This window comes from Pelobates fuscus, chromosome 4 (assembly GCF_036172605.1).
Source record: "Pelobates fuscus isolate aPelFus1 chromosome 4, aPelFus1.pri, whole genome shotgun sequence".
Lineage (NCBI taxonomy): Eukaryota > Metazoa > Chordata > Amphibia > Anura > Pelobatidae > Pelobates > Pelobates fuscus.
In genome coordinates, this window is record NC_086320.1 from 133,559,694 (window position 1) to 133,577,868 (window position 18,175).

An 18,175-nucleotide genomic window follows, 5' to 3' on the forward strand; every position below is an offset into this window, starting at 1 on the left:
GCAAGCCCAAGAAATATTTTTTTTTTCTATCCATCAAATAGATTCTGTTTATATAAGGGCTTTTTAAAAACTTTTTCTGCCCTATTTAATTTTCCCTAGTAAATCGTAAAACCGTTTAACACATAATGGAGACTGCATGATGGGAGGCTACTTTTGATTTTCATAGTATGTGCACTAGAGATTTTATTATAATCTTTTTAACAATGAGCTTTTAACAGAAAATGATGTGGACAGCTGCAGGCAGGATGCATATTTTTTTCTGCTTACAAAATATAGTGGTGAGTGCAAACTAAGATAATAGTACTAATAGTACTTTCAGCATCTGTACAAAGAGCAGAAGGCAAAACCACAAACACATTGCAGTGTGCAGAACTGGTACACAATGTTTTCTCCCACACAAACAAATCAAACTAGATAATTTAGAAACAAATTCCGTTTGTGCCACACATCTGACTCCCAGATGCAGGCAGAGTCCTTGAGTGACCACAATGCTTCTTCAGCTATAATGCACAGTTGAAAGTTGCTTTGGGCACACTGGGATATTATTATTAACAAAAACACTGTTGAGAAACAAGCCTAAAATGTTTCCGCTTCTAAGGGCTGTTCTTCATCTCCTACCTTTTCCACAGGGAGAATTGTTTGCAGCAGCCGCATTGTAAAAAGAGAGATGCTGATAAATGCCATTCTGTGGTTCACAAGAGAAGAGTCAGGCTGCTCAGAACTGTTGTTATTTTTATGATACAATATAGCCTCCCCAAGTGTATCCAAGATGGAACGGAGCTTACATCTCTGAAAGAAGAAGGCACAACAGGATTTTTTATTTTATTTTGTTATTACCGTATATTATTGGAATATGCTTAAATCATACAAGAAGCAAATGTGCTGAACGGAAGCAATCCACTCTAGAAAATCATTTAAAACTAAGTTTTTATTATTTTGCAGCTGTGTTTTCCATTGCTACCACCCCCTTTCCCCCACCCAAATAATAAAAATAAAAAAAATATATATATAATAAAAGACCTAAGAAATAAAGGTGTTATTGACATTGACACTGTCTTTGTTTGCCTTCTGCAGTTGCCATGGAAACGTGTGCTGCTGGATAGGCTTTTTATACCACTGGGAACAAACAAGTGCTTTCTGTGCATCTTCTTATTGAGGTAATTTGAATCGAGAAATCAGCAACTAATTTAGCAATTTAATTGTTGGCCAACTAATGCTCATGGTAAGTAACCTAAGCTAATTAGGTTGGGATGGAATATAAATACACTTCAGTAGATACAGTTTGGGAAATGTAAAAATGTAAATAGTGGTGAAACAGCGAAGCGAAAAAGTGAATGTATTTATGTAACGTTTCTAGCATTTTTCTTTAACAGAAATAGAACTATTATATATATATATATTTATATCATTATTAAGTAAAAATAATGTCACAATCATTGTTTAAAAAGTGCGCTCTTAAATGTATTTAGCATTTAAAATTAGAACATTAACATTTGATATTTCCTAAGAACAGGCTTAATTAGAGCACTATGAATTACATTATTCCTTAATTATTAATTTATTTATTTTTTTACACAACTAAAACTTATGTGAGGAATACATATTCCATGTAATCTGATCAGCAATAGGCACTTTCAAAGCAGCTCCACCAATGAACCAACTACTCTTTTTCCGTTCAATGGAAGGTAGAAATAATGAGAAAGTAGAGAAAGGGGGGAAAAAAATGTTCCTCATTGGTAGCAATTCAACTGGACACCCTCTTTAACAATTAGAAGGCTGAGATTCTTAAGAAAGGATTGCTGTGATTTGTACAGCAATGTATGCATCGTCAGAAGTTGCACAATACATTTGGAGCTAGAGCCCAGCTGTCCATTTTATTAAGGAGGACATTCTTGAAAGAAAGAAGAGGGTGAAAGAAGAGGGTGATTTGCTGTTAAATAAATATCTTCTATACATTTGCTTGTTATTATGCAAACACAATGCATAGGGTAAATGTATAATCTGATGTATAACCTTGAGTATGACCCTGCAGAAAAACAAGTCCTTTTTAAGATAATTTTTTTTATATACCTGCTCCCAAAAATATTTAAATAATGAATATTGCAAATTGCTTATCTTACCAGTTCTTGACCCAGAAGACTTTTATCTTCCCAGACATTTTCTGACACAGCATCACTAAGAAGCAGCACATTTTCACAAAGTAATTCAATAACGCGCATGATTAGCTTCCTCTTGTCTGCGAATTCCATAAACATTAACATTATATTACAACATGTAAAACCTTACAAAACAGAATTTGTGGGAATTCAAAGTAAATTAAAAATTTAAGGCCAGACTAGTTGAACTGGAAGCATAGCACAAGCGGAGTTAGAGAATTATTCCAGTTTGGCTATATTAACCTTAAATCTGAAATTCACTTTAAATTCTCACTTTAGTGAATAACCCTCTAAGTCTCTATTTAACGAACATGTGAGTAGTAGAGCAATGCTTTTGTGTCATTATAAACTGTTAGAATATGATATAATATTGGTTTTAACCAGTTTAGGTTTGACTTGGGACAATGTAATAAATCCTTCTGAAATTCTTTCAGTGGGCACTCAAAGCACCACAACCAGTACAGCTTAATGTAAAGAGATTAACCCTGCTGACTCAGCAATGTAAACAATGCCTTTTCAGAGAAAAGGCAGTATTTACCATGCTGCCAAACACCCCATAGAGGGACTTACAAAGATTGCAGGAAAGACGTTCAGCATTTCTCTGCATGGAGTTGCTTCAACTCCCCACAGATATTCACTGAGTCAGTGCAACTCTATGAATAGATTATGATAGTTTCAGCACTGAGATTGCTGCACATGTGCACTAGCCCGCTCAATGCTTCGCTATGGAGAACATGCGCACTAGCCTACTCAATGCTTCGCTATGGAGAACATGTGCACTAGCCCACTCAATGCTTCGCTATGGAGAAGGATTGGATTGGCAATTTGCTTACATCATCAGTATTGATGATTTCAACTAGGTGAGGACAGCGAACACAACAAGACTAGCGCCTGGATAAAAAAAAACAAAAAAAAACTAACTAGCTAATTTAACATCCTAGCATTAGTATAGATTTGTATACCCAAAGCTCCTTTAACAATACTCTAGCAAGGGTTTACATGCTTTGAATAAAGCTTAATACTACAAAACTATTTTCTAATCATATATTAATAGAGGGCTCAACAACAAGGATCGTAAGTCGAGGATTTATCTTCCTTGACCGTCCTTCATAGGCTGGTAAATAAAGTTTGGCAGAAACTGACAGTGATATTGATAGATTAGAACATAGGGGCACACAGACATATAAACTTCTGATACTGAGAACACAATGAGTCTAAGGCATTGGGTGCGAATCTAGGAAGGTCAGCACCCCTACTTGCAAAGCTAAAATGCAAATAGAACCAAATACACACCACTGTAACATAAAAAGGTGTATGTTTATTAGATCACACAAATACAATAAAATAAACAGTACAGTGTACTGCAGTTTCATATTGTAATTTAAATGTTGAATAAGCTGATAGCAACCATACTCCAAAAGCTAACAGTCATTCACAGCCCCAGGGTTTTGTGAAGGACACTTTGGGCACCCATCTCTTAAACCACTGACCAAGCATGCACGCAGAGCTTGCAGGCAGCAAGTGAATAGTGCCGCACACAGCATTACACTCCCTGAGCCTCTGACATCACTGACACAGAGTGCAAATCCCTGAAAGTGTAAGACTGGGTGGGAGACTCCACGTACCATAACTTATATTTATAACTTTAACATTGTTTGTCAAATGACTTTACATAAGAACGTGCATAATTAACACTGGAGCATATTAATATGGATCAAATCTAAACCATTCTAGTATATCTAGTTTTAATTTTAACAACATAAATGCTGCAGTTGCACAGAATGACAAACGATCATATTTAGTTACCTGATTTTAATAGTTGCACAGTATTTTCCATAAGCATGACACAGAATTGTGCAAGGCTGAGCTGCCGAAATTGTAGCTCTAGAGTATCCTCATTTTCCATTTCTGGTAGATCCAGATGTCCTATGTCCAATGGCGACCAGCGAGCTGTTCTAGAGTTTACATGAGCTTGAATGCTGTTTTCACTTCAAAAGAAACACAAATACTTGTTCCATTAACATCAAAGAGCAAAATGTATAATACATTTAAATTTTTCTTCAATTGGCATTCCTAAATCGTGAGTTTCACTATCTGGCCTTACATAGGGCTTAGGCGGGGGGAAAAAATAACTTAATAACTGCCAGAACTTTTCAGAATTTAATTTAATTTTAAGCAGTATTTTAATTATTGAAAGAAAGAAAAAAAAGACACTTTAAATTGGCACAGATTTTCTAACATTTTAAGCATGGGTATACACAAATCACGGTAACGCCAACAATCTATGTAGTTAATAAAATATATAAAAATAACATTGTATTACAACAAATTCATAAAAACAAAACAAAAAACAAACCTGAAAATATGAGAGAGGGGATTTAAACTGCCATAAAATATGGACAAAGTAAAACTAAATAAACAAGTAAAAATGTAATGTAGATAGCATTGGAAAATCAATTGCAAGCCTCAAGCCCTTCACTGGATTAAGAGTCCATACACCAGCAATGCACTAAATCCTATTCTCGGAGCCAGTAGTAAATCCTCCTTGGAATAGTATGTTCTGAGCAGCATATATCCAAATATCATATAATTACAAATAAAAGCGATAAATCTTCTTATTCATAATCATACTAACCAAAATAAAATTGATTAATATCTTTAAAATTATATAAAAAATATGAACCAGCAGGAAAAAACAGACATGGGATGTAAGCAGCTACAAAAAAAACTCTATACATTGACAAAACCAACAGTTTAATTTAATCCCGCAGGGGGCAGAGTGCCTAACAAATACATCCAAAGGGATATTCACTTGAGTAATTTTCTCACTCTAGACTGCATATCTAAATTTGGTAATATTTCGTCTTGTCCTGTTACTGCTAACCCCTCTGGATCACGTGAATGATGCCTCTGAAAATGTAAGGCAACAGATGTAACAGCCAATTTATTGGTAATGGATGCAATATATTGCATAAATCATCTCTTCAATGGTCTCCTAGTTATCTAACATACTGTAGCCCACAGGGACAAGACAACACATACATCACAAAGGCAGTGCTGCAAGTGATCCTGTGGGCCACAGAATGATGGCAAAGGGTTAGACTGGAAACACCGGTTACGGTGCCATGTAATATATGTTTACATGTAGTTCATTTCGTGGTGCCGCATCTTTAAATACATAATACAATACTCTCTTGATTTGTTCAAGTGTTTTCTAACAAAGTGTTCGATTTTTTTAAACTTTAATTATAATTTTTTTTCTTATATCTATTTCTATATCATTCTTGTAAGCATGGGCTTAGTTAGTGGGGAGGATTCATCCACCCCCGGAAATTGTTGTGGGGTGGTGGTGAGGAAGGGAGGTGAAATAAAGTGAGTGAATAAAACCCAGAGCACATTGTGAATTTAGTTTATGTATGGTGTTTTGTAGTGTGTAAACTTGCACAAAATGTATGCAGTCTGGCTACATGGTGGAGGGAAAATGTATCTGAAAGCTGCCCTTTCCCTCATATTGTATTGTGTTCATATGCCCATGATTTTATGTGTTCATCTCTCAAAAATGTATTATTAAGTTTAGTAAAAAAAAATACAAACATAGAAACAAGGGAAAAAAAATGTTCACTTGTTCACAAGTGCAGCTAACAAAAGAGACCAGAATACATGCCCTGAGAAAATAACATGAAAATACCTCAGTACAGACATTTATTTTGGACATGCCTTACATGAATGTATGTTGGCAATGAAAGGTTGTAGTATATTAAAAGCGTATCACGGTTTCAAAGAGGTGGTTTTAAACTGCATTATCATTCAGTGCAACAATGGTTAGGAAACAATATAGCATCATAAAATTATCTATTTTTGGAAAGTAGACACCCCAGAACACTTGTACAGTTCATTGCAACAATTGCATCATTTAGAAATAGACAAAGCTTTGCTATAGCTCACGTGTAGAATATTCATGTCCATATATATATATAAATATATGTGTGTCCAGCTTCTGTGTAACTAATGTGCCTAAAATATAATTTCAAATTCCAAATTTGAAACTAACAACTTGGCAAAGACATATTTTATTTGCAACTGTTCATCAGGCTATCATCTGAAATGACTCCTATCTTAGCAGACATTTTCTAAAGACAATCAGTTGTAGTAAAAATATTCAAGAATGTGTTACTTAAATGACGACTAGTGTCTGGAAAGTTTTGTTGATGTCAAATATGGATTAAGGGTAGCTTTAATTCTATGTTTTTTATATTTATTGTCAGTATATTTATATCGGCAGACATTTTGTGTTAAGACAGAAATTAAAAGTGTATACTGCCAGTCACTTTCAGAACAGAGGTGACTCCATTTTGTATTACAAGGCTAAGCCAGACACAAGATTTCTTTCTATTACTCTATTCATCCAAGTCAGAGTTAAGGAATGCGTTCTGTAAACAAATTCTGAGATAAGGCATGATGTCTAACAGCAAAAATGGTGGGATGGAATACTAACCCAGTGAATACTAACCCAGAGACAAATGTATACATCATTTTATATATTTACACACACACTATCCACTTAAGATTTACTATTATATAAATCATATAATTAGTATTATGTTAACAATATAGACTATTCATGGATAAATATCAATGAAGAAATGTCATAGTATTTAATACTGTTAGTGGAGTATAAATAATCTTAAACACAATTTCACACAAGAAAACCAGACACCAATGACAGATAACACTATATAATGAATTTTACTTTCTTTAAAAAAAAAAATAACTAACAAAATCTTACAAATTCCCATTGTAAGAAAAAGGGTGAAATTAAGGTTAGAAGGTGTCAATTCTAAAATTACGATTGAAATTGCAGACACTCTGTCTGGCATAAGAGTGAACCAATGCTTTGAAGTGACATGTCCTGCGATTGATAGCAGACATAAAATAGATAAGAAAATGACGTAAAAAGCATCAACAATTTCAGTTAACCCAATTAGCAAAAAGGCAAATGGACCCCCTGACAAGAAATTTTGGTGATGTAATTGCACCATCTACTGACCAAAATCTAGATGATAGTCTGTAGGGAAGACACACCTACAGTCCCCTATTGGTCCTATCAATTAGTGACGTGCAGAGAGTTTGGCCCTTTAAAAAGTAAGGACAAAGGGAAGAGAAGACATTCATACATTCAGCTCTTGGGGAGGTGCAGCTCTTTGGGACATTCACACTCTTTGAACCACTTTCAAACTCTCTTTGAAACATATTCTGACTTGGACTGTACTCAAGAAACAACACTCTCTTGGACACCTAATTTTTACTATTACTTTCTTACAAAGTCCCATTGTAAGAAAAAGGGTGAAATTAAGGTTAGGAGGTGTAAATTCTAAAATTACGATTGATATTGCAGACACTCTGTCTGGCATAAGAGTGAACCAATGCTTTGAAGTGACATGTCCTGCGATTGATAGCAGACATAAAATAGATTACTATGCCAACTAACAAAAACTTGTCTATTGTCCACAATCCCCATCATACTTGCAATAAAAATTCCTGGGACATATCTACACATCTGAGAGAAAATCAACAAGCTAACTGGTAATTATGCTGGTTTTATAGCAGGAATATATATCTAGATAAATCTTGGTCAGATTTCAATCATTAGAAATCTTAGTTAGCTAAGGAATATATGGTTCTAAAAATTCCATTCCTGCAGGTGGAATAAAGATAACGTATTAACGGTAAATTTGCTAACATTAGCATACCAGATTTTTATCCAGAGATATTGACTTGTTCTGATATAAGATAGTGAATCTTATTTAGAAAAGTTAAAATTCGGCAAATGTAAAATCTGGTAGAATTATTCTTATTGGATGGTCCTAGGAATGGTCAAATGATCTGGTATGAACATTCCTTTAATTGTAAAGTTGCAACATAATAGGATATTTTGCCTATGAAGATTGTAGCCAGCAGTGGTAGAGTTAATTAGTGTGATCTAACTGTCAGCCAAAGTTTTAATTGCTTCTCGTTGCACTGTTGTATTCTGTAAAGTTTTGTCTTTCTGTGTGAAGTTAGTTTCTAAACAGTGCCCTATCATAAATCTTGTTAAATTGTTGACAACTGGTCGCTTTTAGCCGCTGTATTGTGTTTAAACCATTGACATATTGTATGCTTATGTTATACCTAATATGCACTGATTATTGTCATGCATGTTACATATTATTATTTTATTATTATTGTCACAATAAATTATATTTTTATAACTAAATTGTGATTACTGTGTGAAGTAAAAATCCTCTAATGAACTTCCTCTAGGATCTAAGATAATTAAAGTCGTGAGTAATCCTCAGCTTTATTATTCGGGGACAGTGCCAAGATACCAATTTTGATATAATAAAAATTATTTTAAAAAAAATTGACAGTTTTTATGAAAATATTATTTTTAATATTTATCACCCCATAAATATCCTCACATTATCCCCACAGGTTTTTGTTTTTTCTTCTTTAAATTGTATCTTCAAATCTGTGTTACCTTAAAGGGACACTATAGGCAATAAATCAACTTTAGCTTAATGAAGAGGTTTTGTTGTATAGACTAGCGTTTTCCCACTTGGTATTCTGCAGAACCCCAAATGGGATTCTTCCGTAATTCCGCCAAACAAAATGGCTTCCGCAATTTGATGGCTTAACAGGGGCCCAGTCGGGTGCTGCGGCCTTTTATGAGAACAACCGAGCCCCTGTAGTATCGGCTGGCTGGGAGGAAGTGACAGCACTTGCTCCCAGCTTCACAGAGTTGCTGCCACGCAGTACGGAGGGAGGAGGAGGCTAGATACGGCAGCCCAGAGACGGAGCAACATGCATGGCAGGTGAGAGGCTGGAGTGAGCATGCAGCAGCTCATTCCCATCAGCCTCAGCCAACATCCCAGGACCACACGGTAAGTTAACAGGAGGGTGGCTCTGATGTATGTCAGATTGTGTGTGTGTGTGTGTGTGTGTATGTATGTGCCAATGTGTTTTCATGTGCCAATGTGTATATGTGTGTGTCAGTGTGTATATGAAAGTGTATGTGTATGTGTCCATGTGTGTGCATGTGCCAATGTGTGTATCTGTGGGTGTAAGTATGTGCAAGTGCACCCCCCCTTCCAAATTTATCTCCCTGACAGACACACACCCTCACTGATGCATGCACTGACATACACTCACTTACAGATACACAGTCATTGTTACACACACTGTTTAAAAAACACACACATTCACAGACATCCGCATTCAGTAATTCACAGTTTCACTCACTCACATTCACTGACAGACACATACACACTCAATGACAAGACACACATGTACACTCACTGACAGAAATGCATACACAGTCACTGACAGATGCACATTTACTCAGTGTCAGACACACACACACTGGGACACACATATACAACACTCACTGACAGACATACATACACTCAATGTCAGACACACACATTGACTGACAGACCCACATACACTAGCTGACAGACACACCCTAACAGACATACACATTCACTGACAGACATGCATACACACACTCTCAGTGACAGACACACACACGCTGACAAACACACATACACACTCACTGACAAACATATACACTCAGTGACAGACACACACTCACTAACACACACACATTCTAACTAAAAGACACACACTAACACTCACTAACAGACACACATACTAACACACTCACTAACAGAACATGCTAACACACTCACTAACAGACACATTAACACTCACACTAATAGACACACACTAACACACTCACAGACACACACAGACACACACACTAACACACTCACTAACAGAACACGCTAACACACTCACTAATAGACACATTAACACTCACACTAACAGACAACCTCACTAACAGACACACACAAACACACTCACAAACAGACCCACACACTCCCTATCTTTGGGAGTGCTGCAGTGGATTATTCCCTGGGGTCCAGTGGGGCTGCTGCGAGCTGGACTGGCAGGCATGCGGGCAGGAAGGCTCATATTGGAAGCGGCGAGGGAGCTCTGCTCTCCCTGCTCAGCTCCCTTGCGCGACTCTTAGTGATGCCGGAGTGACGCCATATTCCGGCTCCTGCAACATCAGCACATGCTAGCCCCCCCCCCCAGGACAAGAGGTTGCAAGGCATTTGCAAGGGCTATTGGGGCGGGGGCAGCTTTTTTGCTCTTTTGTGGCATTTCAGCTGCATTCACTGACAGACACACACTGACAAATACACATATACAACACTCACTGACAAACATATATACACTCAATGTCAGACAGACACATTGACTGACAGACCCACATACACTAGCTGACAGACACACACATTCACTGACAGACACACATACACACACTGACAGACATGCATACACACACTGACAGACACACTGACAAACACACATACACACTCACTGACAAAAACATATACACTCTCAGTGACAGACACACACTCACTAACACACACACATTCTAACTAAAAGACACACACTAACACACTCACTAACAGACACTAGCACACTCACTAACAGACACAAACACTAACAGACACACTAACACACTAACACTCTCACTAACAGATGCACACACACACTCACAGACACACACTAACACACTCACTAACAGACACACTCACTAACAGACACACACGAACACACTCACAAACAGACCCACACACTCCCTACATTTGGGAGTGCTGCAGTGGATTCTTCCCTGAGGTCCAGTGGGGCTGCTGCGGGCTGGGTTGGCAGGCATACGGGCAGGTGGGCAGGAAGGCTCGTATTGGAAGCGGCGAGGGAGCTCTGATCTCCCTGCTCAGCTCCCTTGCTCCCTTAGTGATGCTGGAGTGATGCCATATTCCGGCTCCTGCAACATCAGCGCATGCCAGCCTTCGGGGGGACCCTGAGGTAGCCAGCCAGCTCCTCGCCTTCCCCCCCCCCCCACAGAACAAGAAGTTGGCAAGGCATTTGCAAGGGCTAACGGGGAGGGGGGGCAGCTTTTTTGCTCTTTTGGGCAGATGTCTCGTGTGCGGCCGGTCTAAACTTTACCCCTGTGGCATTTTGGCTGCGTGCATGGGATCTGAGCGCTTTTGAGATATGTTGGGCGCTCAGATCCAGGCTATCCGGGGATATAGGAACAGACCGGTTCCCTAATTGTAAAATGTATTTTTTGGGTTGAAATACATGTATATGTTCTGAACCTGAGAGGTAATGTCATTGAGATGCGTACTTTGCAACAGTCTCCTCTCGGGTCCAGCGGGGAATGTGATTTAGTAATGTTTCTGCAATATTTATAATGGATAAGGCATGGTCAATGATCAAAAGTAGGATGGCACATTAGTTAAGGGTTAGGGGTTACAAGGTTAGGTAATAAAGATATAGATTGGAAATTACAGATAAGATTATATTTAAGAGGTTAGCATTGAAGCGTATATTTAGGAATAAGGTTCGGGTTAATACTGATGCAACACACAATAAATTCAGATAATTTAGTACGAACAATTAAAACTAGTTCCCAAAATTTCAGTAACAATGTATTTCCATGCCAGGTAAAATTTTCAGCTATCCTTAAAGCCTTTCTACTATTATTTGGAAAATTATTTAATTACTTTTACATCAGTATGTATCGGAAGTACTGCAGGGTGAAAGAACATTAAGAGCAAAAAGAGCATTAAACAGTCAAATATAAATATATGTATCAGTATATTTTTCATAGCTAGTGACGCTAACTCTGCCAAATTTACACAACCTAGCGTATGCAAACACATAATAAACAGCCAATATACCCTGCTTGTAAAGAAGCCTCATACTGTGTGTACTTGTAATACAGGATAGGCTTATGAGCATACTAAATTCTCTCTATTCCTTCCCTCCATTAACATTTAGTAGTTCCACTAGAGGGTTACTCTAGGTCAGGGGTGCCCAAACGGAATATCCCCAGATGTTTTAAAACTACAGCTTCCACAATGCTTTGTCATCCTAAATGCATGCAAAGCATTCTGGGAGTTGTAGTTCTACAACATCTGGGCATCTATATTTTTAGCACCCCTGCTAGAGGTATCCAGTTTACGTTCATCTCCAGCCATTAATGTCAAATCATGGCCTTTTCTTTTAAATACTTATTCTAAATTAATTGTTCATCAAAGAAAATGCTTTATGTATGTCAAGTTTTTTTGTGTTTTTTTTTTTTTATTGTTTTGCTGTGTTTCCATCAAGATGCATTAAACAGGAACTTACAAAATGATATGTAATGGTATGTGTAAGAGTATAGTAAAACTTAGCTGTTAGTTGTGTTTAATGCAAATACAAAATGTTTTAAATACAATACATGTCACAGTCTATAGTGTATGCACATATAGGTAATGGAGAAGGCGGTGTTATTCAGCCAGAAGTTCAGCAGAGGTATGTTTTCTCCTAGTCTTTGCTGAGCAAGGTAAAACAGAACTGCTGTCAATGCAAAGGTGACAGTTCCTCTTAAGGCTGGTCCAATTATCTCTCTAAAGCAACTACTGTCTCAACCCTCACATTCTGATTGTTCTGACAAACCACCTTTTATTCCCTTCTTTTTTTCATATGATACCATGCAATTACATTGCATTTGGCATACCTACATACAATGACATACACTGCTGAGAAGAAGTGAGGGGAGTGAAAGGGATCCAGAGCTAAATGTAATTCGGGCTATGCTTGGAATGAATAGTTCGAAGACAAATTAATGTTTACTTAATTCAGAAATGTCAAACCACAAGTCTGCACATTAGGAAATCTCAGACTTTGTAATTCCTTTACCAAGTAGGTTTTTTTACGACTTTCACAGTAAAGAATAACTTGCTATACTACAAATAAAAACACATTTCATACAAACGGCTTTGACTTTCTAACTTCAATTTGTTCATATACTTAGCTTCCATAACTAACATTATAGAACGCCTTAATGTGCTTGAAGGTTTCTGTAAATTTATAGCAAAATTAAGGACCAACAGGTGCAAAGAAAATCTCTCTCTCTCTCTCTATATATATATATATATATATATATATATATATATATATATATATATATATATATTTTATTGCAGAACAACACTTCAGTGATTCAGTTCATCATACACTGAGGAACCACTTTGTCAAACATTACCTAGAAGATGTGGCATCCCAGTCTTGCCCATCGCCTCGAAGACGTTGACTGGTACGACCAACCACAGACGGACGAATATTTTCATTGACAGGTGAGTGAGTTTGAGAATTATGACCACCAGTAGTGTCTTGGCAATACAAAACAGAGGAATTCTGTGAAGCTACTTCTGCAAAATATACAAATAAATAAAATAAATATTGATAAAAGCATTGTCTTCTGTCCTAAATAATTTTCATATATTCTGTAAAATTAACCTGTTATAGTCCAGATTGCAGAGTTTTGTAGAGGATTTAAAAACTGTGTATATGTTGTATTCAAAGTAAATATGAAAACACATTTTTAAGCGTTGACACTCCTTTTGACTTCACAAAGCTTCTCATAATCATTATAATTTTCAAAAGAAACACTTGAAACATGAAGAAACAGCAATTTTAAATCTACACAGCATTCTTCATGTTGACATGTTGGTTGCTTATAGAGAACAAATTTCACTGAAATTCCAACATAATGAGACTCAAACATAAGAAAAATCCGTCTTGTGTTCAATTTTGATACTTAAACAACAAAATCTGTGGTTTTAACTAATTTCCAGCTATTTAATTTAACCTTTTGTCAACAGTCATTACTTGTACCTATGATATATCTTTGTGTATGAGCAAACCGATTTGGAGAGGATTATGGAGTCTTCTATAAAATGCATTTTTTCACGTTATGTTAGCAAAAAAAAAAAAAAGTCCATGTGGAAAGTATGTTTTTAGTACACATCAATTGCTTACAATAAAAAAAAAAAAAAAGAAAGAAATTACATTTTTAATGCTCTAATGGCTATACTTACCTTGCTTAGTACTTAAAAATCCTGGGTCCTTGTGGAAATTTAGTCGGCTCCTAAGCAGTATGCACAAATGATTTAGACAGCAAATGGACTGATATGCCAGATGCTGCTGGCCATCTCTTTCAGTTGCCAGTTCAAGCAGTGACAGAAGGCTCTGAAACATTTAACATTCATAATGTGAGCAATCATTAAATCATTTTCACATTGCTGGTTTTAGTATAAATCTAACTAAGGGGAACTTCAGGGTACATTTTTAACCTTTACATTTTCACCAAAAGATTTTCAATGAATGCATTGAGTTTTAGTACAAATTGTAGTCAACAAAATCAAAACAATATATTCACAAAAAATTATTGTTTGGAATATTAGTTTTATGTTTTTTCTTGCACAGAAACAACCTGGAATTTTGCTTTTGAACTGATCTCATGTGTGGAATCAATCTACCATTTACAGAGTAAACCTATTCCATGATCCCCATTATGAAACCATGTGTATGATAGTATGACTATCCATATGGCAAACTAATCAGCATCAATTCATTCAGTCTGTATATGCAGCGTTTTGCTTTAACCCCTTAACGGCTAATGTCAATTCTGTGCAAATTTAGAAGCATAGAATTCAAATCAATGGCTGAGAATAGTCAGTTGAGTGGCTGGATTTACCTCTGCTTTTGCAGCTCTGCAGAAGCCAGATGTTATAAGCGCTGATTCAGGGGAAACCCAGCACTTATGTTAAAGCCGGTCTGTCAGTTTTGGAGGTCTTTGGCTACAGGGGAGATTTACTTACTTCAGACTGTCCCTCACAGTGGCCTCCATCTTCATGCTGCTGTCCTCTTTGGCTCCTGGCGCTTTAGTTGCCAGGAGTCATGTCAATGCTATAATCTTACACATGCACGAGAGTACAACACTGAGGACTATGAAGGATCCCCTGAGACAGCGGGATCCTTCACAGAGCCTAAATCACACAGCCGTCATTTGTGGTAGCTTCTGGGATTGGACGAAAGTTGACAGCGGAGTTCGGCCTTTTGTTAACTTAGGTCAAACTCAGGCTTGATCATAAAACAAAGCAATCCCTACTTTGAGACTCCCCCTGGAAACTGCATGTAAAAGGTTTTATAAAAAATATAAACAGTCATGGCATGTATTAATTGTCGTACATTAAAGGAAAACTATAGCAGTAGGAATACGAATGTAATTCCTAATGCTATAGTGCCTTGATGGCCGTTTAGGTTTCTGGCCCCCTTTTACTTACCTTGTCTCCCTCAGAACACAGATTTCTGAGGCTGGTCTACCTTTTTGACTGAGATCATCACAACTAATCCAATGTTTTCCCATTGAGAGACTAGTAAGCATGTGCAGCAAAATGCCACGCTGGGGTAATCAGATTGTGTCGTGCATGTGCAAGAGAACAGCACTGATGCGCTAGGCGCCAAACAGGACAGCAGCATGAAAATGGTGGAGGCAGCGAGGGACAGCCTGAGAGATGTTAAATTCACCTTCCCTGCACCCAGTTGCCACCCAACCCACATCAGATCTGTCACTTTTGGGGGTTATATGCAAAGACCCTGAAAGTGACAGTTCTGCTTTAAGTTCTATGCAGTTGTCAACATTTTATACAATGGTGTAAATTCTAGAGAAGTGACAGTCACTAGATGCATATAAATCAAGGAATGAAAACAACAGCAATGTTTTCAGGTGCAGGGTTACAACAGGGGACATGGCACCCAGACAACTCAATTTTATTTTTTTAAAGCATGGGGCATTTCTTTAAGTCACCTCCTGCAAGTGAGATGCTTCTTCAGGATAACATAGTCAAATAGACCAGACATTTCTGAATCTATATAAATTTGCTATGCAATGCTCACAAAGATTCTGTGTTACACCTAAATCAAAACATTGTCCTACTACTAGGTTTCAAGACACACTGTACATCAGTCCAGAACCACATTTTGAATATAGCAGATATGTAGCACCAAAAGTATGATGATTGTAATAAACATTGTACAAAATGTAGCAAGAAATGCATTGAATATATGTGCATTTCAATGTTTTTCAGTGACTCACATTTAGCAGTGAGAACTGAATTTTGCTGGGACTTTTTTATGCTCACCTGTACAATCTTTGGTCTTTGAAGAAAAATTTCAGCAGGAAAGTCTTGCATGACAACATCTTGCAAAAGCTGGCAACTTCTCCAAATGAAAGCATGGTTATTACTTCTCAAAGAGCTGAAAACATGCATAGTTTGGTTATTCATTTTTTAAAGAAAAAAAACATTATAAATATTTACATTAAGCTAACAATATAGGTCTGTGTTGTCAAATATCTTTACTGATTTCACAAATTATACAAACACAATTACCAAATAAAATAATTTCAAAGACTTTGCACAAATGATTAATAAACACAGCATTAACTATAGAAATATATATCGGAAATTTTAAAAAACGTGATTGTTTAGGTACCATAACAACTTAATCTAAATTAAGTTGTTAAGGTTCCAGGAGGCCCTGGGCTCACTCTTACCTGAATGAGTTTGACAGTTCTAACCCCAAAATTGCCTCCAGCGCCGATCTCAACTCCCTTCAGGCAGCATTCAGCTTCTAAAATCTCAGTTTCAGGAACAACAGAATGCCGCTGATTGGCTGAGAGCAGTCAGCTGACACGCTCAGTCAATCAGTAACTCCCCATTCATAAAACTGGCTTGAAAAGTTACTTTTTTTGTGTGCCAGGCCTTCTCGTCTAACATCAGTGCCTGACCTCACAAATGCTCTACTGTATAGGCGTGCGCAGCCTATTGCAAAAGGGTGTGCACCCTAAAGCACAAACACACACAGCACACACTAACAGCACCCTCACACACCCCACACTAACAGCACCCTCACACACAGCACCCTTATACACACACACACACACAGCACCCTTACACACACACACACACACACAGCACCCACACACACACACTGCTGTGTGTGTGTGAGGGTGCTGTTAGTGTGAGGGTGCTGTTAGTGTGTGTGTGTGTGTGTGTGTGTGTGTATGTGTAAGGGTGATGTGTGTGTGAGGGTGATGTATGTGGGTGCTGTTAGTGTATTTGATGTGTTTCAGGGTGCTGTTAGTGTGTGCTGTGTGTGTGTGTGTGTGTGTGTGTGCTGTGTGTTTGAGGGTGCTGTTTGTGTGTATTTGTTTGGAGGGACTGTGGGGGTGGAGGGGGACCATTTAGGAAATAGCCCGGGACCGTGCTGTTGCCATCCCTGGTGGTTCAGTGGTGAGTGAACTCAAGCCTGCGGGGCTCGAGTTCACTCTCGCAGCAACGCTGCGACCTCATGAGAGGAACCTGGCGGTGCTGCTGGCTAGAGCTCTCCAGGTCCTCTCCTACCTCCCTCCCTGCGGGCCGGTGAGTGAGATCTTTAATCTCCCTCACCAGCCCATGGAGGCACATAGCGTGGGCCGCGGGGATTAGGGTGTGCCTAGGCACACCCGGCACATGCCGTGCACACACCTATCCTCTACTGGATGAATGGGCAACAATTCCCTGAGAAACACTCCAAAATCTCCTGAAAAGCCTTCCCAAAAAATTAAAACTGTTATAACTGAAAAATGATACCAAATACATATTAATGTCTATGTATTTAGAATCCGATGCCATAAAAGTCCCTGTTTGTATTGGTCATGTGTTCCATTACGTTTGCCCATATAGTGTATATTTATTTTAACATTCAGCCAAGTACTGTAAACTCTTCAGTAGCAATTACTAGGTTGAGAGAACAAAGAGCTGTCACTTCCAAAGACTCCAGCCAGCAAATAATAAGAACTGCATCACTCATATTAATCTTTGATCTTTCTATTACACTAAATATTGAATTATATGTAATGTATAAATTATACAAAAAAAAAACGGTACTGCAACAACATTTACCCCTTAAAAAGAAAGGTGGCATGAAATGCTAAACATGTTAGCCTCTAATTTTTAGGGAGTAATATGCCTTTAAATGCTCCTTTTAGTCAGCATACATTAATAAATAGTGTAAACAAAAATAATTGGTCTTAA

The 18,175-nt window shown here is 37.6% G+C and overlaps 1 protein-coding gene across 1 annotated transcript in view; it reads right to left on the reverse strand.

Annotated features, from left to right (window-relative positions):
- The window catches only part of RTTN (rotatin), a 189,757-nt gene that overhangs the window by 152,035 nt on the left and 19,547 nt on the right, over positions 1–18,175 (reverse strand). The window contains exons 7-12 of the mRNA XM_063451614.1: positions 16,241–16,355; positions 14,135–14,285; positions 13,300–13,465; positions 3,963–4,144; positions 2,121–2,236; positions 619–789 (exon numbers count right to left, since the gene is read on the reverse strand). Of these exons, the coding sequence (XP_063307684.1) occupies positions 619–789; positions 2,121–2,236; positions 3,963–4,144; positions 13,300–13,465; positions 14,135–14,285; positions 16,241–16,355 (901 nt within the window). The remainder of the gene's footprint in view (positions 1–618; positions 790–2,120; positions 2,237–3,962; positions 4,145–13,299; positions 13,466–14,134; positions 14,286–16,240; positions 16,356–18,175) is intronic.